This window comes from Myotis lucifugus, unplaced genomic scaffold, assembly GCF_000147115.1.
Source record: "Myotis lucifugus unplaced genomic scaffold, Myoluc2.0 scaffold_54, whole genome shotgun sequence".
Lineage (NCBI taxonomy): Eukaryota > Metazoa > Chordata > Mammalia > Chiroptera > Vespertilionidae > Myotis > Myotis lucifugus.
The window spans coordinates 174,039-193,865 of record NW_005871102.1 but is presented as its reverse complement, the minus strand read 5'-3'; the positions used below and the strand labels follow the sequence as shown (position 1 = coordinate 193,865).

General features: G+C 40.2%; 1 protein-coding gene across 1 annotated transcript in view; it reads right to left on the bottom strand.

The window, feature by feature from the left end:
- DNM3 (dynamin 3) overlaps positions 1–19,827 on the bottom strand; it is a 300,862-nt gene that overhangs the window by 204,054 nt on the left and 76,981 nt on the right. The window contains exons 11-12 of the mRNA XM_023753926.1: positions 15,161–15,247; positions 10,427–10,497 (exon numbers count right to left, since the gene is read on the bottom strand). Of these exons, the coding sequence (XP_023609694.1) occupies positions 10,427–10,497; positions 15,161–15,247 (158 nt within the window). The remainder of the gene's footprint in view (positions 1–10,426; positions 10,498–15,160; positions 15,248–19,827) is intronic.

Below are 19,827 nucleotides of genomic sequence, written 5' to 3'. Positions count from 1 at the left end.
TGTGTGTTTATTGTCTGTCTTCCTCCATTAGAATGTGAGCTCCTTGTGAGCAGCGTTTTTGTCTATTTCATTCTTTGCTATATCCCCAGTGCCTAGAACAGTGATGGCGAACCTATGACAGGCGTGTCAGAGGTGACACGCGAACTCATTTTTTTTGGTTGATTTTTCTTTGTTAAATGGCATTTAAATATATAAAATAAATATCAAAAATACAAGTCTTTGTTTTACTATGGTTGCAAATATCAAAAAATTTCTATATGTGACATGGCACCAGAGTTAAGTTAGGGTTTTTCAAAATGCTGACACGCTGAGCTCAAAAAGTTCGCCATCACTGGCCTAGAAACTACCTGCACACTGTAGTTAGCTCTAACAAATATCTGTTGAAGAAGAAGCCCAGTGAGGTCGACACCATTACAACACGATGCCAGGGGTTAAGAGCCAGAGATGACCCCAACAATTTAACCCCAGAGCCCACATGTCCAGGCACTGTGTTCCTCTTATCAGTCAAAAGAATGGAGGCTTTCTGCCTGGCCCGTGTAGTTCAGTGGTTGAGCGTCAACCTGTGAACCAAGAGATCACTGGTTCAATTCCCAGTTAGGGTACATGCTCAGGTTGTGGGTTCTATCCCCAGTAGGGTGCAAGAGGGCAGCCAATCGATCTTTCCCTCTCATTAATATTTCTATCTCCCTCTCCCTTCTCTCTCTAAAATCAATTAAAAAACATTTTAAAGAAAGGTATGAAGGCTTTCTTTTGGTAAATCAATGAGTAAACATCTATTGATATAAGAAAACTAAACTTATTTTGGTTATTCTGAGAAGATTAATAATACTGAACCCTCTAACTGGCAGTTTCATAGTTCTTAAAGGCTGTTTTGAAGATCAATGAAATAGTCCAAGACAGAGAAAAAGCTCAAGTCATTAATCAACTGTTCAAAGTAATGGGATATTATGGTTCAGAGCCACATCAGAAATCAACATCACACTTTTGAACCGCTGTTCAAAACAGTAATCCTATATAATAAAAGTGTAATATGCAAATTGCCCCCTTGACCGGGAGTTCGACTGAGAATTCAACCGGGAGTTCGACCAGGGGGCGGGGCCAGCTGGTCAACCACCCACATACCCTCCCCCTGCCCGGCCCGATTGGCCCTATTGGGGCGGGCCAGCCAGACCCCACCGGTGCACGAATTTGTGCACTGGGCCTCTAGTCTTTCATAATCTCCCACGAGTTTTCACTCAAACTCCTGAAAACCCATATTCTACATTCAAGTGAGGCTGGGGAAAGGGTGGGTGGTGAAAGGCCATACTGTATTTGATTACTAAAGATATTTTGTGTATATTTTTGCTTTTCAATGTCCTCACATTAGACTTTTAGCTTATTTCTTCTTTCCTCATTTTTTGTTATTTTTCTAGTTTTTGTTAAATGCTTAAGTCCTTTAATCACTATGAACATCATCTTTCTCCAACCATTTCTCTACATAATCCAAATCTACATTATTCTGAGTTTTGTGGTGAGGCTGTGAATGAGGTTGAGTTTGTGTCTGACTGTGACCAGGGGTCTGATTCACCCACACTGCCTTCTGGCTGCCCACCAGGCCCTGACATGGAGTGTGCCTACAGCAAGCATGTCAAACTCGTGGCCCACACCGAATATTTTTGCAGCTTTGCAGCCCAGACAATATAATGGTATGTAAGAAACATTTTAATTAAAATTTTGAAACTTAATTTTTATAATTAATAACGTTTGCTAATGACTGATTACTACAATCATGTTGCATTCATTTCCCTTATGCGCAGGCACACCATTTTTGTCCACTAATACTAGCAGTGGATATTTTAGCAGGCAACTGCCACGTCATTAGTCTTGTACTGACTTGTTTGGTTGCACAACAGAAAATATTTCGCTTTCAGAAAACAAGAAAAATAGGTTTATTTGCTCTATGTTTATTAATTTGTGCAGTTATTCAGTGTCTGGTAAATTAATGTTCAAGAAAAAATATTAATTTTTATTAAAATGTTCTATTTTATGTTAATGATTACTCATTTATTTCAGCCCTTTGTATTCAGCATGTCTCTATTGAAATACTAGTAAACCTATGTTCCTATGGAAATTGAAACTTTTGGTTTTTTGTGGCCCACATAAACTTAAACCTTGTTTATTTGGCCCGTGTTAGCCTTTGAGTTTGACACTAGTCCACTTGGGGCCTTGGATCTTTACCCTTCAGGATTTCCTCTTGTCCAGGAAGAAATGAGAAAACTACTAATACAATGTGATTATGCCTTCTTCCCAGGAATGGCCACCTCTTCCAAGTACCATAATTGTGTTTAGTGTGCGCATGTGTTTTTTTTTTTTAAGAGAAAATGTTTTAAAATAAATCACTGACTCATGGTGATAACTCCACACTGTAACAGACCCAAACTATTGGGAACCTTGAATTCTGTGTAGGGTCCCCTTAAAATCACATAAGAGAAAAAGGACTGGATATAAAGCAAAAGGCACAGAGATTCTCAATGACTTCTTGTGCAACCTGAGCAGGGTCTGCCCTAAATGCACCTCAGTTTCTCAGCGTGAGTGAGAGAGAGAGAGAGTGTGTGTGTGTGTGTGTGTGTGTGTGTGTGTGTGTAAAAGACAGAGAGACAGAGTTAAGCCAGGGACCAGACAAGCTGTTTCGTAGGTTCCTTTTAGATCCAAGATGCCTCTCAGAAGCTTATGAGCTACACCAGGTGAAGGTACTTCCTCTGACGGAGTCTTCATCCACTAAACAATGCAATGTAAGAACATGCAGAAGGAAATAGATTTATTTTATAACCAACCTCAAATATTAGTTAAGAACAAATACTAATCATCTTTACTTTTCATCTAAAGAATACTCTTTTTGTAGCAACTGGCCCCATCCCATAAACCCAAAGATGTTGTTAATGACATATTTAGGTACTTGAAGTTACTTCATAAGTAACATTATAAAAAATAAGTGCCTCATTAGAAAGCACCCTTTACCATAATCTTTATGCCTGCAATGATAACTAAACTGAAATCATTTCAAAATATTTATTTAAAAATGTGTTCATGGGAAATCGTGTAAAGACTTGCAAGTGAACTTGAGCCTTTGGATATAATCTTGTTCATAGGTCCTTTACTGGTTATCTGTGCAATATTGGAAGACAGACCTAGGTATAATGTTTTCACTTGACATAAGTCTAAAATTTGAGAGCACCAGCTACTTGCAAGGTGCTATTGTGGAAGATATGAACATGATTAAGGTATGGCCCCTATAATCAGAAGCCTACAATTTATCTAGTGTGGGTAGTGAGATACATACACAAAGAACAAAGGAAGAACAAGCTCTACAGAAGTAAACATGTGAGAATGTAATACAAAGCACCCCCCTCAAGTGCTTCTGTTTCATATGTGAGCTATAATTACCCCATAGCTTCTTATTGTGTTTGTTGTTAAGCGTATAAATTCCTACTACAACCAAGTCACTGTGGAAGGCTTTCCAGAACCCTAAAATACATGAAGCCAAACTAGGTTTAATGCTCTGAGACATAATGATTTTAAAAGTATATAACAAGAGATTTACATTTTTTGTAAAAATAAGAACACATTGAAAGACATTCAGAGAAAAAGAAACCCATGTTACCATGTAGCTCAATGTTTTTTGCATGTTCATTTCTAGTTTCTGTCCTTGTCCATGTGCATATACAATAAAAGATTCAAATCACAGGAGAGTATGCCAAGGGGTTTATAACCACTTATCAAACAAATCCTATGCATAGTAATTGCTCTGCATCAGAGACCAACAAAAGGGATTATTCTGGTTTGATGTGATCTGAGACTTTCACAGAAAACTTGGAGAAAGGTACAATTTTAATAGAGGAAGACAGCCAAGTGCATTCCAGGAGAATGGTGTAGTATCATCAAAGTCAGGAGGTCAAAAAATGAGGAACGTAGAAAAGTTGTGGAAAGTAAAACTATTACAGCAAAATTATATAATCATAAACTCCGGGTTGTAAATGACCTTAAAAGCCATCTAGTACAGTAACTGAATGTGAGAGCCAATTAGGGAGAAGTTGGCTGTTATGGTAGAGGCAGACAAAAGTATTCAAAGTTTCTGAGCCAGCAAATGGCATGATCAAAGCAGTGTTCTGTAAAAATTCTCTGAGTCTGAAGCAGAAAAGATAGGAAGCAGATAGCCTACACCCCTTCCTTCTGACTGCGAGTCCTGCCCAGCCTTCAAAGTCCAATCAAGTACCATTTCTGGGTTATGCCTTCTTAGGAACCTCTAGTTATCTCTCCTTCCCATGAACTCCCAAAGATCTTGGTCTGTACCTGTACCATATAAACAGGATTGTGTCAGGCAGGTCTCTAATTCCTCTCTGACATTGTCTGTTCCTCAATGACCGATGGTATGTTGCATGAATCTTGGTATCTCTACCTCTCTCACCATGGACATTGCCTAGCACAGAGTTGGAAGAAGAAGTAAGAGAGTTTCTACAGAGCCTTGGAAACCATACTGAGGAGCTTAAACTGTATTCTGAAAGTAATAGGGAATCTCAGAAGTAATGATAAAGGACATGACAAGAGGCAGGAAGACCTGTAGTAACCCAAGCAAGAGAAGAAGAATTTTAGGGCACCAATGACCTGCAGGGCACTCTGTGAAAGATATAAATGATGATAGGATTAGACAAATTCAGAAACTAGAATAGAGGTAGAATCAAGTGAACTTGGTAAAGATGGAAGGAAACAAAGATGGGAACAAGGAGTAATGAATGACACTTTGAGCAACTGGAAGTTACCGCCCACAGAGAATGGGAACAATGGAGGAGGTGTAGATTTAAGATTAGATGATGAGTTTAAGGAAAATCAAGTTGAGGCTTCCCTAGGATGGATAAGTAGAAATGCCCAGTATGTAGCTGACTATGGCACCCAGTCTAGCAGTCTAGGAAGAAGTTCTGGAATGGAGATCTAGGTTTATAGTCTTCAGATAAAGTTAGTAACTGGTTAATGGTGTCATATGAAGAACTCACAATTGTCCATTGGATTAACTATTTTGTCCTAGCCAAAAGCAGTCTCAACAGAACGGTGTGGTCAAAAGAAGACTTCAGGGGCTGAAAAATGGGATAGAGGTGACAAAGGAGGAGGAAGAATGTGGACTCCACATGAACCTAAATAGAGCTCAAATGAACCAAGGAAATGGAGTTGCTCGGAAACGCAGATTGCATATCAAGTGTCAGCTGGGCCTCTCCCTCCACCATCATGCTTAGTTTATAAGAGGAGACACTTCAGCAGTAACCATGATGGAGAAAATACTAGCAAAGTGGCAACAGACAAACCAAGGCAGTGGAAGGGGAAAGCCCATCCTTTATACGTTATAGACAGAAGATTAAAGAGTTGACTGTTTTTTCCTGAGTCAAAGGGTTTGCTTAGCAACAGCGAACAGAGTTACCCCCTTTTTCTCTTCTAGAAGCCACCACAGTAGATCACCACCAAGCCATCAGTTAAGTAGGGTCCACAGATGTAAAGACCCTGAAAAATGGGCTGGATTCTCCATACTCTGCAAGGGTGCCATCCAATGCAGTAGCTGATAGCCATATGTGGCCATTGAAATTAAAACTTTAATTACTATTTAATTTGATTTTTATTTCACTTGCATCTCACTTCCTCTGTTTTACTAGTCCCAGTTTAGCCACTCAATAGTCACATGCAGCTAGTGGCTACTGTACTGAACAGCCCAGAATAGAAAATATTTCCATTATCTCAGAAAGCTCATTGGACAGTACTGCTCTGGAATAAAGAAGTCCTTTTAAAATGTTCTTTTATTACCCCAAGGATATTATAAACACATGCTGAGAGTCCCCAGAGTGCGACGCATCACGTGCAGGCCTGCCTCCTCCAATCAGATGGAAGCCAAAGGGAGAAGGAAGCTGCATTCCCCCTGCAGGATCCTCAGTGAAGTCTCAGGCTAAATATTACGTAAGAAAACCCTCCAGGACGTGGGGCCCTCTGAAAGAAGGATGACTCATCTCCTAAGATCCATTTTAAGGATGAAGATAAAGTTCAAAATAACAGCTCTGAGAATGAAAGAGAATAGTAGAAGTCTACTGACTTTTAAAACGTTGCTTGGAACACTGGAACATAAAATTTACTAGAAGACGTGACACTCCGGATTGTCCGTGGCAAATTGTTTAGGTCTGTATTTCCATCTGCATTTAATTCCTAAATTGCATATGAGTCAAAAGAAGGATCTTGTTCTAATCTAAGGCCTAGGCTTTGATTCCACAAGAGAGAGAATGTTCTCATGTAAGAATATAAACTAGAAACACTGTTATAATAAAATGCGATTACACATGATGGAAAAATATACGAAGACTGTGAAGTATTGCTCTGGAATTTGGGGCCAAGATTCACATATACTGCCTTTAGGCAAACGGCAGCGGGCATTCCAGAGGATGAGGAAAGAGATATCATGAATGTCACAACCCGCAGGATTTTCATGGTACTCATATAACCAGCACTGAAATCTGTCCACTCTGTCATTTCAACTGTGAGAAAACAGGTGCTGGGACCTACTCTGCAGATGGAAAAACAGACCTTAGTCTGACGCTGGTGTCATCAAAACATTAGTCTACCGGTTCCTATCGGGAGCCCTAATGCTTGTAAGCTACTGAACTGTTGACATCTCAGTAAGTCAGAAGTTAAAACTCCTGCCCAGGGAACAAATGCAGAAGAGCATGAGAATTTGAAAATTCACCTCCCCAGGCATCCAAGCTAACAAACGCTTATTGGCCTTCCTAGTCAAAGAGCAGGATTCTTGAGAGAGGGGAAGTGAATGAAGGAACAAATGGAGTAGCTTTGTTTTCTTAAATAATAAAAACTAGTGACATTGTGTAAAAAATAAAAAAGACCTGTGGGGCTGTTTGTTTGTTTTTTAACAAGGAACAATGACAAATTAAAATCCTTAAATCATGAGGAAAGTTGACATTTTCTTCTGGAAGACCGGACGTTTAGGTTCAGAAACTATATTATAGTTGAGGTTCAGAAACTATTTTATAGTTTAAAGATCAAGCTTTCAGAAACCAGGAAATTCCAAAGCAAGCCTACAGCAGCGCTAACTTGGACCCATGACACATGGTACATATTTTACGGTCTGTGTTTAACAAATAGCTAGGAAATGGGGAAAAAAATGTTCCACGTATTCAACATGGCAGAGTAAATGCTGTAGCAGGCAGAAGAATTTCAAGATGTCTGAACACTACTCTGAGAATTCCTACTCCGTAACTCTACCTTTAGCACTTTGGTTTGTTTTTAAAATTTTTAGAAAAAAATACATGTGTAAAATACTATGTGCATCACCATTCTATAAGCTTGAGAGGTGGTTCCCCCTCTTTCGACAATTCTTTAAAAATCTCATGAAAACAAATTCTTCTTTTCCTCAATTTGAGACCTTAATTTTCTATCCCTGGAACTTAAAAATACTTACATAATTGTCTTCAAGTATGGCTTGACTTTTCTTCCTTGATGGAAACAGCAATCCTGCCAACTTTAAAATTTATAGCTACAACCGTATTTTTTTAATTTTTAAAAACACAAAAGATCCCACAACCCTTCAAAGTAATTATGAACATTTCTTCATCTTAATCCCACGTCACTCTGAAATCTACTGCAACTCAGCATACAATGGAAAGAACATCTACCTCTGAGTCTCAGTGCAGAATATCACATTTGGAGATAATATTGGTGTCTGAAAATATTCTAGTGGCAATCATACTCCAAACATCAATTTCACAACAAAGTAAAATTGTGTTACACACAAATTCCTCTGTGTTTAACAAATAGGTGGGAAGTGTGTGTGTGTGTGTGTGTGTGTGTGTGTGTGAATGTGTCTGTGAGTGTGTGTCTGTATCTGTGTGTGTCTGTGTATATGCTTGTATGTGAGTATGTATACCTATACCACTTTCTTACTTTTACAGACTATACCCCAGTTCTCAAAAGCAGTTTCACAACACCTCATTAATTTGATCTCCTGACAATCCTAAAAGGTATACGGTGGGGGATTATTTATTATTCCACTTGATAGAGCAGTAAACTGAGTACAGAAAGGCTAAGCGACTTGGCAAAGCCCAAAGCTCATCAGCGGCATATCCTGGAAAACTGATCCGACCGCTGACTCCCAGACCTGGCCTTCAAAAGGAAGTTCAGGTGCGAGTTTCAACTCGACGCAAAATGTGCAAAGCTGCCCCACTTCTAACGTGGTCTGAACAAGGCTTCTTTTTTCTCCCCCAACATCATAACGGCTTACAGTCTATCTCTAGGCTGGAAAAATGGGGGCAGTCGCCTGGATTACAGAGGCTGCATGGAAAGACTGCATTTGCAAGTGTTTACATTTGCAACATTATATGCTTTTGAAAACCTAGTCAATATAATGCTATAGTCTAACAGCTTCTGAGGTGAAGTAAACTCCGGATCATGTATCTTTGAAAAGAAGTTTAAAAAGTAATCAAGAAAAAGTGTTTCAAGAAAAGTCTAGGCTGGAATTTAAATTGTAGCACTGGTTACAAAACTTGTTCAAAATTTGAATTTTCCCAAACAGATTTTGACTTTTTCTACATTTTCTCCTTGGCTCGGGAGACCACAACGAGGTGGCGTGGCAATGTCCCTTTCACTGTTAAGTTATGGGCTCGAGTTTACATCTAAATAGCATTTGTCTTCAATAAAAATCACTTTTAAAGGCAGCATTCCTGTTCTTTAAAATTACTCAAGGATTTGTTTTTCTTTTCAATTCCTCAAGGAAGCAACAGAAGGGAATGGAGAATGTGCCAACTTAAAATGTTACATGTGTTTCTCTATATTTTTCAATTATTAGGCAAACTCTCAACAGACAAAAATGATTTTTTTTTCTTTCTTTTTCTTGTATTTTTCCCCCTAAAGTAGAGCTTGGCACAGGCCACATGGTGGTCACAGACTGTGCTGCAAACCAGGCAGAATTCTCAGGTCCCCTCTTCCAGGGTGATGGACAAGGAGGCATCTCAGCGTCCAGGCTTCCCCTCACAGGGGACCGACAGGAGGAAGTGAGCAGTGCAGATGGGGGAGCCATCAGGGCTAAAGGGAGGGATGGGTCTGTGTGGACAGTGTCGCTACCAAGACAACTGACCTTAGGAACAAATTCAATACTGTGTTTTAACACCTCCACACACAGGTCACAGACAAAACAGTGGAGGAAAAACATCTACCGCACGACAGTAGTAGCCTTGGATTCCAAATATATGTATACCATTGGTTCGGCATCACCACCACAGCCAACTTTACAAGGAGACAATCTGCTGTTGGATAATCGAGCCTTTCCTCCCTAAAACATGTCTGTCAGTTCCTCAGGCAGGGTTTAGTCTAAATCACATGATTTACATTCTGTTTCTTTTCAATCAGATTGTAATTGGCTTTACATTTTGTTCTGTTTTATTTTTTATTGGCCCCTGTTCTTGAATACACGGTTCAAATACATTTCCCCCCTTTATTTTTTTATATAAAAGAGACTATATTTTATATATTTGAAGTTCGAACCATTTACATGCCACAACTACATTTTAGAGTTAGAATCAAACAAAAACTAGTTCCACTCTAGGCCAGGAAAAAATGGTGAATGCCACACGAATAACCAGCCCTGAATAACTGAGCATAATGTCTACACAGTGATATCTGTGAATGTAGAGCTAGAATATTAGAATATAACGAGCTCTGGCCGGGTAGCTAAGTTGGTTATTGTCCTAATAAGCCAAGGTTGTGGGTTCAATTCCAGGTCAGGGCACATACAAGAATAAACCGATGAATTCATAAATGAGTGGAACAACAAATCAATGCCGCCGTTGTTTTTTCCTCTCTCTTTCTCTCTCAAAATCAATAAAGAAAACAATTTTTTAAGAATATAAAATATATGTATGATAAAATAGCAACATAGAAACAAGCTTATATAAGATATATATATTATAGAAAAGAGAATGTTCACCCCCTATAATTACATCTAAGTTCACAAAAGACCGTTGTTTAAAAAATAGGCTCTATATTCTAACTTAGGAATGTTGAAATAGCTGTATCTTGAGAACTGCACTTGCTATTTCAAATTAATGTGAGAAGTTGTTCCCAAACATATTTTCAATGTGCATCTGTTGCTGCTTATCTATGGGAGTTCAAGTACAAACTGCGGATGGTCATCCAAAAGCAATGAGTATCTAAGACACATGTGACCCATATGCTGCGCAACCAAGGAGCCAACTACTTTATGGAGAGAGCTTGGCCTCACAGGATGGCTCAAATTTAACCTTGACCCAGAATGCACTCTCAAGAGGTGGTGGGGTTGTGGGAGAAATTCCTAGTGTGTATTCTAGACAGACCAGCAGGAGGAACACACGCAGCAATTGAGTCTTCCACCTACTTTGCGAAGCCAATGAAATCCTCGTGGTTGGTGTTGATGTAGGAGACTTGGATGTCAATCAACAGTAGTACCTGTAAGTCGAAGAGAAACACTTCAGTGAAATCCATCTTAAATAGCGTCAAACACTAAAGTCAGCAACTGCCTGCAAATTATCTGCATTGAATTTTTAAAGGATGCTTCAGTGAGAATGAAAAGGTGCATTCATTTTTTGGTTCATTAAATTCGTAATTTTTACTCTAAATTTAGAAATTGGAAATCTCCATGAAAAGTCTGATTCCCACAAGAAGACAATAGCATTATAATTGCTAGGCATGCACTCTTGGCCAACTTAACACAGAACCTAGAATTATTCTCTTCCTCTAAAATGTAGGCATGATGTTCAAAAGAAGGGCACACATGTTAAACAGGACACACATGTATAAAAGGACACATGGCAAGAAGGCCAGTGAGGAGCTGTTCAGAGCTTCCTGCTCCCATAGACACCATATGTTAGCCTCAAAATAGCAATATCCTCTCCTCTTCTATCTCGTTAAGCTCCCTATAAGCAAGCAGAAGAATGTCATTGACCCAGTCAAAAATGCAATATACAAATAAATAGAAAGCCTTCTTGAGATCAATAAGCTTCATCATCACAGCAAAACTTCAGTCAGTTCTCTGCTAAAAGATCACCTCATCGGGGGATCCTCTCGGCCCGTTCTGTCTGAATTAGCACTCTTCTTACTCTCTGTCCTATGAATCGAGCTCATTTCCCTTTTGTAGCACTACCACTAGCTGACATAGGAAGTTTTTACAAATTGACTTTATGGACCCCCATCTGCTGTAGCCACTACTGTATCCCAGGGACTAGAACAGAGCCTAAAATACCATGTGAATCCAACCAAGATTTGTCAAGGAATGAACTGGATACATGTTTCAGTAAACATGAAAATGTACTGATCACAAGGCACTTATATAAACTCTAAGTCCAAGACCTGGAGGGTCCCTCTGTAGAAAATATTCTTCAGTGGGAGACAAGGAGACTGAGAGAACAAGAAGAGAGTGGGACAAGCAGAAACTTTAAGAAAGAAAGCTTTATTCCAGAGTTATTCAAAACTGGGCTCCCCTTTCTATGTTTCCTTTTTGTTCTCCCAACAGTCCCCATGTCTTCCTAGAATGCTGAGCTTTGTTGATAGGGAACAACGCTTAAGAATTCTTGCCTCTGTACCTCCAGAGCTCTCCACTGAGACTGTTGAATGAACTTTTAATGACCTCGATGACCCCACGCTGCCTCCCTACACTGAAGGTGACACTGGAGCGCAGCAGAGCACTCTTGGTAAGGCTCACTGACATAGTCTACATATTGCTCCCTTGTGGGAACTTTCTTAGAGAAGACTTCTTCCATGATCCTCACCCCACGCTCACCCAACACCAGGATGAATGATGATGTTACTCTCATGTCGCCTATGTGTCATATTTTACATATACTGCAGCCTACACTTTGTGGTGTTTAGCACCAATTAATCACTCGTCTGTTTGCATCCCTTGTCAGCCTCAGAGGAACAGGGATTACATTTGTCTTGTTCACCACTTGATCCCCAGAACCTAGCACAATACACATAGCAAGTGTCCAATAAATCCCTGTGGCTGTAAATTTTAGAACTATCTCCCAGCTCTGAACAACAGTTTGTTTTTCAAGTACACAGTGTATTCCCATATAATTAGTATGTGGCCATGGTTTCTCGTGCACTGCCCAATGCTGTGGGCTCTGAGGCTCTGCTTTTGTGGGGAATCTCAACTGGTCCCCTCATCAAATCTTGCTTTGAGGCCCAAGAGACCTTCCAAGATGAGTAAATGGGTCACCCCAAACCCACCCTCACTTCCAAACATAAAGTGAAGGCTACTGGGCCAGAAACATAATACTTGTATGAGAAATTTCCTACCATCAGATAGTTTGGTTTCTTCTGTTAATGAAGACAACTGAAGAGTTAGGAAGAATGATCTTTATTGGATTATCTGTGGTAGTGCCTCAATTCTTCCTATACTGAAGCAATATTCTGTTATATTCTCAAATCCACTTGGTCAGGAGTTTGTATGAAAAAAACCATCGAATTGAAGCACAAGTCAATTGTTACCAACATAAAGAGCAAAATATCTACATAATTCTCAACACTGCCAAGGGTTGTCATGAATGTCTTGGACGTTCTAGCACATTAACTTGGACTGCAGTGTAGGAAAAAAAAAAGTGGAAAAAATTAAAACTACGGTTGTTCTCATTCATATTCCTGGAAACTAGGAGTCTGTGTTCATCCTAGGAAAAGAGCCAGGTCACATATGGGGGATGAAAGGAGTACATTTTTTTCTCACTTTTTTCACTTTCTCAGAGTTTCTCAGTGCCTTTCTCACCCACAGTTATTGAATATGGAGTTGAAGAAAAGTAAAGCTATCCGTGGGGGCAGTCGTCGCCCACAAAGCCGACCACTTCAACATGCACTCTCATGTTTGGGAGCACCTGGAAGAATTACAGGCACATACAGGTACTCAAAAGCCCTTTGTTTTAGAAAAAAATTCACCGACTGATTTATGGGTTTCCATATTTTTAATTTTGAAGAATTTTTCCTCCCACAAAGCTGCCAGAGCAGAAGTCTGTAATAGTTCCATTTAAAAATATATATATATAAGAACACCTCTCAACAGTTCTAGTGCAGAGGCCTGAGGACACTGGCCTCTCGACCACCACGAGGGCGAGGGTGGAGGGGGCACCAAGGCAGAATGGAGTGCAGGACGCAGATGTGAGAGCTGTGCAAATGGACATGTTCACCCGGCCGAACCAGGCGTGCTCCCACATAGGTCCCTGTCAGAGGTGGCAAGTGTTAGCTTCCTCGGGCCAGCCGAGGTGGTCACTTGGGAGAAGACACCCACCCATCTCGTCTCCCCCTTGGAGAGTTGATTAATCAGCACATAAGAGCTGCAGAGGAAACACAAGGTCCCTTGCAAGGAGAAAAGGTATTTCTTCCTCATACCTACTGTGCCATGGCTCTTTGGCAAAAACAACTAAAATGACTGATGAGCTGCAGCCATATTTGGGTTACTGCATCTCACCCTCACAAGATGCCTGCGAGTTAACTACCATCCCATTTACACAGAAAGTAAATGGGAGATCTGGTTTCAAACTCGGGCTGTGGGAGCCCAGGGCCCACAGTCCTAACGTCGCTAAGAAACAGGAAGGCATTAACAACTCAGTTAGCTATGGACACAGAGATAATAATGATACTATGCCCTCAATATTGTCATCTCAGGGAGGAGCTAAATAGGACATATTATCATTCAAATTTTCTAGAATAAAGCCACTAAATTAAAATGGTTATCTATTTACTCAAAGTCAGTTTCTAACACAGTTGACACTAGAACCTAAGTGTTCTTGGTCAGGCAGCAGCCATGACATTAGATGTGGGGAAACTTCGGACCTCAGCATGACCTATGTGGGCTTGATTTCACTGGCTCCTGAGTTAACCTTGATTTTATTCATCCCTAAGTCACAAAGCCTATTTGCTCCACTTTTGGCTCTCCACAGGCCTGAACATTGAAAAACAAGTGAAAACTATGAATAATGGTTAATGAACTTTCAAAGCACAAAGATAAAATGGAGTGGCAATGCATCCGCAGCTCATCGAGAAAACAGTACTGCTGGTCCTCCAGCCCTGCCCTCCACTTTGTCCCTCCACTCCACCCCACCCTCTCGCCTCAGCCTCCGCTGCACGTTCCCTGTGTTCTGTCTCTATCTCTCTCTTCTATTCTGCCTTCCTCCTCATCCCACTCACCTAAAAACCACAAAATCTTGCAATTATAACTTCTAGAGGACTTCCGAGAGCACACAGGCCTACATCCCATGTCATACTTGAGAAAACAGGTCCGAGAGCGATTTGACAAGGACAAGCTGTGACTTTGCGAGAACAGGGTGCTGGCCCTGCTGTCACACCTGCAGTTGTGTCCTGGCCTTTACCAGCATCTGAAACCGTCGTGTTCCCCATTTATAATGAATTATAAATAACAGAAAAAAATCCACCTAAGTTTAAGAAGCTTTTATCTTCCTGGAGGCCTTCCCTTTTTTTAATGAGTTATCGTCACAGAGCCAAGCTGGAATTGGAAGATAATTTCAAGGTCAATCCTTACAAACCATATTCTTCTACAAAATAGTCAGAAATGTTTAAAGGAGCTGTTCTTAAAAGTTTTTCTTTTTCAATGAAAGTTTCCCTGGGTATGCTAATGAATACCTTTGTCCATTATTCTCGGACAAAGAAAATCAGAACACTGAACATTTTGCACAGCATTTTAGGAATTTAGGACAATCTTGGCTCCCATCTCTGGGCCCATTAAAATTTTTAAAATCCTGTCTTAAATAAGAAAAAGTGCTCTGTTTCTGGATTAGTGTTAGTGGTTTTCAAGGTGGGCTATGTACATGCTAGGGATACACATTATGATCTATGGGGTGCTGAGAAAAAATAATGGAACTCCTATTACTGTGTTTTAAATTGCATCCTTCTAAAGTCTTTATATTTGTTTATATTCTTAACATACACAAGATGTTAGTATAGCAACACATGTATAAAATTTATTCATAAGTAAAAATAAACATAATGCCGACTGGTAGAGACCAGCAGACCTCCTTGGGCCGACTGGTAGAGACCAGCAGACCTCCTTGGGGAGACCTTACACTCCCCACGAGGCCCCTGGCCACCAGGGAAGGCCTCTTCTCACCTGGTCCTTGGTCTTCCCTTCCCGCTCCCGAATGTGGTTAGCCACAATCCGCTCCGTTTCCTCGCACAGCCTGGGGAAGTTTGCCAGCTGTCAGGAAAAACAGATCTGAGTGTTAATACTCCAAAAGTTAGACCACAAAAATAAGAAGAGGAGATAAGTGATTTATTTTATAAAAGATAGGCATCACAATTCTGGAAGCAGGAGTGGAATTCTCTAGAGAATGGTGGAGTGAGAGAAGGGACTCCTCGAGCTATAACCAGAGGTAACTATAGCACCCAGAGGAAACTTCTCTACAAAGAAACAGAAGGCCAGATACCATGCAGCACTATGCTCTACAGAGTTAGCACCTGAGAGAGGACAAAGATGAAGGGGACTGGAATGAGCATGAAAAGATGACAATGACTGGCAGTGCTCACCATGTCTCAGGCTGTGTGCTAAACGCCTCATGAACTAACTCATTAAAAAAATCACGACAATCAAAACAATAGATCCTACTAAGACCATTTTGTAGAGGAGGAAAGCAAAGCACAGAGAGGTTACGTAACTTGCCCAAGATTAAACAGCTTAAAATTGGTGGGTCCAGGATTCCAACCCAAGTCTCAGACTCCAGAGCGCAGGGTCTCGTCTGTCACCCTTTTGATGATGATCCATTCCAGAAACCACAAAGATCATTTCATTTATTTTTAATTCTTCCCCAACAGATATATTTGCGTATACATGTTTTTTGGCAAAACTGTAGAAATAATGCATTTCAATCACTTATCCCATCTAAATTATTCCGATAATTGTCCAAAATATAGTTTGCAAAAGTGAATGAATGAATTACAGTTGTTTTCAACGTGCGGAAGGAAAAGAATAGGATGAACGAGGATGTTTAAAGAACCCTAATCTAGAAGAGGACTTAGTCAGGAAAAGTTAAATGGGAACAGTTGTGGGACAATGGAGCTTGCCAGGCACAGGGACATGTGTGGGGGACGGTGGCAATGAATAGTGAAAGAAGTGAAAGATCAGGTTCTTCCTATCCATCACTTTGAATATTTCTTGCCACTCCCTTCTGGCCTGAATAGTTTCTGTTGAGAAATCAGCTAACAATCATATGGGTACTTCCTTGTAGGTAACTGTTTTTCTCTTGCTGCTTTTAAGATTCTCACTTTGTCTTTAGCCCTTGGCATTTTAATTATGATGTGTCTTGGTGTGGTCCTCTTTGGGTTCCTCTTGTTTGGGGTTGTCTGTGCTTCCTGGACTTGTAAGTCTATTTCTTTCACCAGGTAGGGGAAGTTTTCTGTCATTATTTCTTCAAATAGGTTTTCAGTATCTTGCTCGCTCTCTCTTCTTCTGGCACCCCCATAATTTGAATGTTGGTACACTTGAAGTTGTCCCAGAGGCTCCTTACACTATCTTCAGCAAGAAATACTCAAAGTGATGAATAGCAAGAACCTACAAGATTACTCTACCCAGCAAAACTATCATTTAGAATTGAAGGTCAGATAAAGAGCTTCACAGACAAGAAAAAGCTAAAGGTGTTCATCACCACCAAATCAGTATTATATGAAATGCTGAAGGGTATTCTTTAAGAAGAGGAAGAAGAAGAAAAAGGTAAAGATCAAAAATATGAACAAAGTCACAACAAATACATACCTATCAACAATTGAATCTAAAAATCAAATGAATAAGAAATCTGATGAACAGAATAAACTGGTGAATGGAATGGAATCAGGGGCATGGAAATGGAACAGACTGACGATTCTCAGAGGGAAGGGGGTATGGTGGTGTGCGGGAAGAGATTAGACAAAGATCTTATGTGCATGTATGCATTACCTATGGACACAGACAATAGGGTGGCAAGGGCCTGGGGTGGGGTAGGAACTGGGTGGAGAGAAGCTATGGGGGGGGGGGAAAGATAGACATCTGTAATAATCTCAACAATAAAGATTAATTTTTAAAAAAATAATTAAAAGGTCATCACAGACAGGGAGGAGGATGGTTTCAGGCAAAGCTAGAATGGTAAGCAGGGGAAGATCAGGCAGAATGTAAAATCAAAATGTTTTTGCTGGCTCTCTAATGCAATGCTCCTGTCCCAATTCTTCATAATACACAATGGAACATCCTACTGATATTCAAACGACTTCTGATTAGACTTTCTGCCACTTGTTTCATTAGCTCAGGGTGCACAGCCTTTTACTTAGTTTTAAAAGATACTAGAGTTTGCCTGGCTAGGTGGCTCCTTTGGTTGGGTGTCATCCTGTGCACCAAAAGGTCGCCTGATTAATTCCTGGTCAGGCCACTTGACCAGGTTGTGGGTTCGAACCCTCAGTTGATGTTATGCTCTCAAATCCATGTTTCTCCCTCTCTCTCCAAAATAAAAAATAAAAAGTCTATCTAATAAAAGGGTAATATGTAAATTAACCATCACTCCATCACAAATATGGCGGCGCCCATAGCCACAAGATGGCTGCGCCCAGTCCTCTCAGCCCCACCGTAGTCCCCCAGTCCCGAGGGGGCGGTCGCTGAGAGCAGGCAGCGTGAGCAGCCTGGTGGAATGCTTGCTTCGTTGCCATGCCTGGCTCGGGCTGGCCCCCGGGAGCTGGAGCAGACATGGACAGGGGGGCTGGCCTGCAGCCTCCACGGCCAAGTGCAGGCCCGGAGAGGAGACGATGGGCCCGCCTCCTGGGAAAGCCACACAGCTCCCGTGGAAGCAGCACGGCTCCCATGGAAACAGCGCAACTCTCAGCAGCGCACTGCGATTCCCGCCGATGGGCTACTACTAAATAAGTAAGTAAATAAATAAATAATGCCCTAGCTGGTTTGGCTCAGTGGATAGAGCGTCAGTCTGTGAACTGAAAGGTCCTGGGTTTGATTCTGGTCAAGGGCACATGCCCAGGTTGCAAGCTCGATCCCCAGTAGGGGGTGTGCAGGGGGCAGCCAATCAATGATTGTCTCTCATCATTGATGTTTCTATCTACCCCCCTTCCTCTCTGAAATCAATAAAAATATATTTAAAAAATAAATAAAATAAAAGATACTAGAGTCTGACTGCTCATTTATTCCCTCATCTCTTCTATGTCTCTTACTTAAGGTGCAATACATTTTCTCAATTTAAATCATTCAAATTTTTAACCTCTTTCACTATAGATGCTGAATTAAAAGCCTATAGTTGTATGAATAAGTTTACAAATTCATCAAAATTCTAATCACATAGGCCAAAATATTAATCCGGAAGACACCATCTTCAGACCTGTAGTTCCCTATTCATTGTTTAAATATTCTGGTAAATTGATTTATATAGGATCAAGGAATTACTATTGGCTATCATCATTTTATATTTCTAAATTTATTTCACATCAGTCCTTCACTGAACATTCACTGGGCACGTGCTATAGGCCAACTGTAGGCTCAGTTGACGTCAAAGCACCTGGTCTTAAAAACCTTACAGTCCAATGTGGCAGGTTGACTGTACAGATCAAGTCTAATGCAAAAAAAATAGTTTCTAAAAAGCAAGAAAAAGAGAAAGAAATAAATGGCCAAACCTTCTCTGAAGAGACCTTAGAGCAGTGGTTCTCAACCTTCTGGCCCTTTAAATACAGTTCCTCATGTTGTGACCCAACCATAAAATTATTTTCGTTGCTACTTCATAACTGTAATGTTGCTACTGTTAAGAATCGTCATGTAAATATCTGATATGCAGGATGGTCTTAGGCGACCCCTGTGAAAGGGTCATTCGACCGCCAAAGGGGTCGCAACCCACAGGTTGAGAACCGCTGCCTTAGAGGATTTCATGCCTAAATTATGACAGTGAAGCTTCCAAACAAAGCTGGCCATCTATCAAATGGTAAATTACTTCTAAATAGTTTATTATTCAAATTACATTGAATATTCTTAAAAAGAGATTAAAAAACAATACAATATATATAACTTTAGGGACCAAAACTTTAAATATAGAATTCTAAGAAAAAAGTTTAATTATACATATTCTGAGAGAAAGCAGTGCCATAATTTTTAAAAATACACATAAAAATATGTTTTAATAAAATCCAGTGTTTTGAGTGTTATTTAGGGTAATGTTTAATTATTTTGGTGGGAAATCAATATAAAATTTTAATTTTGAGCATGACCACTTTTACCCTAGAGGGGAAAAAAATCACTTGAAAGACATTTCTATCCAATAAAACAAAAATTACACACTTATTAAACTTATTAACCATTGATTAATTAGATCATGAGAGCCATGCTATCAGATTTCCCTTGGAACAGGCATGAGACCAGGCAAAATTTCCATACCTTCAAGAGTAACCAGTTCGATGCCTTAAGCAAAGACTCAGGTCATTAGGTAGCCATCTGTTCATAGTTCCATAGCACACATCACTGAGAAAATAAACTAAAACCAGAACAAAATGTTTTTTATGCACATGACTTGAGTTGATTGGCTTGGCTGAACTACAGATATGGGCTCTGTTTTGATCAAAAAGCTATAAACTTTCCAGTGTTAGCCACTCACTACAAACAGAACAGCAATAATGATTTTACTGCTCCTAAAAGTACACAATAATTTTATTCCATTTCTGTCTATAAAAACCTGCCCCTAAATCCCTAGTAATCCTTTAGCTATATATAACATAATGTTGTATTTATTCAGGAGATAAAAAAAGTGCTTACCTGGGCACAACAAA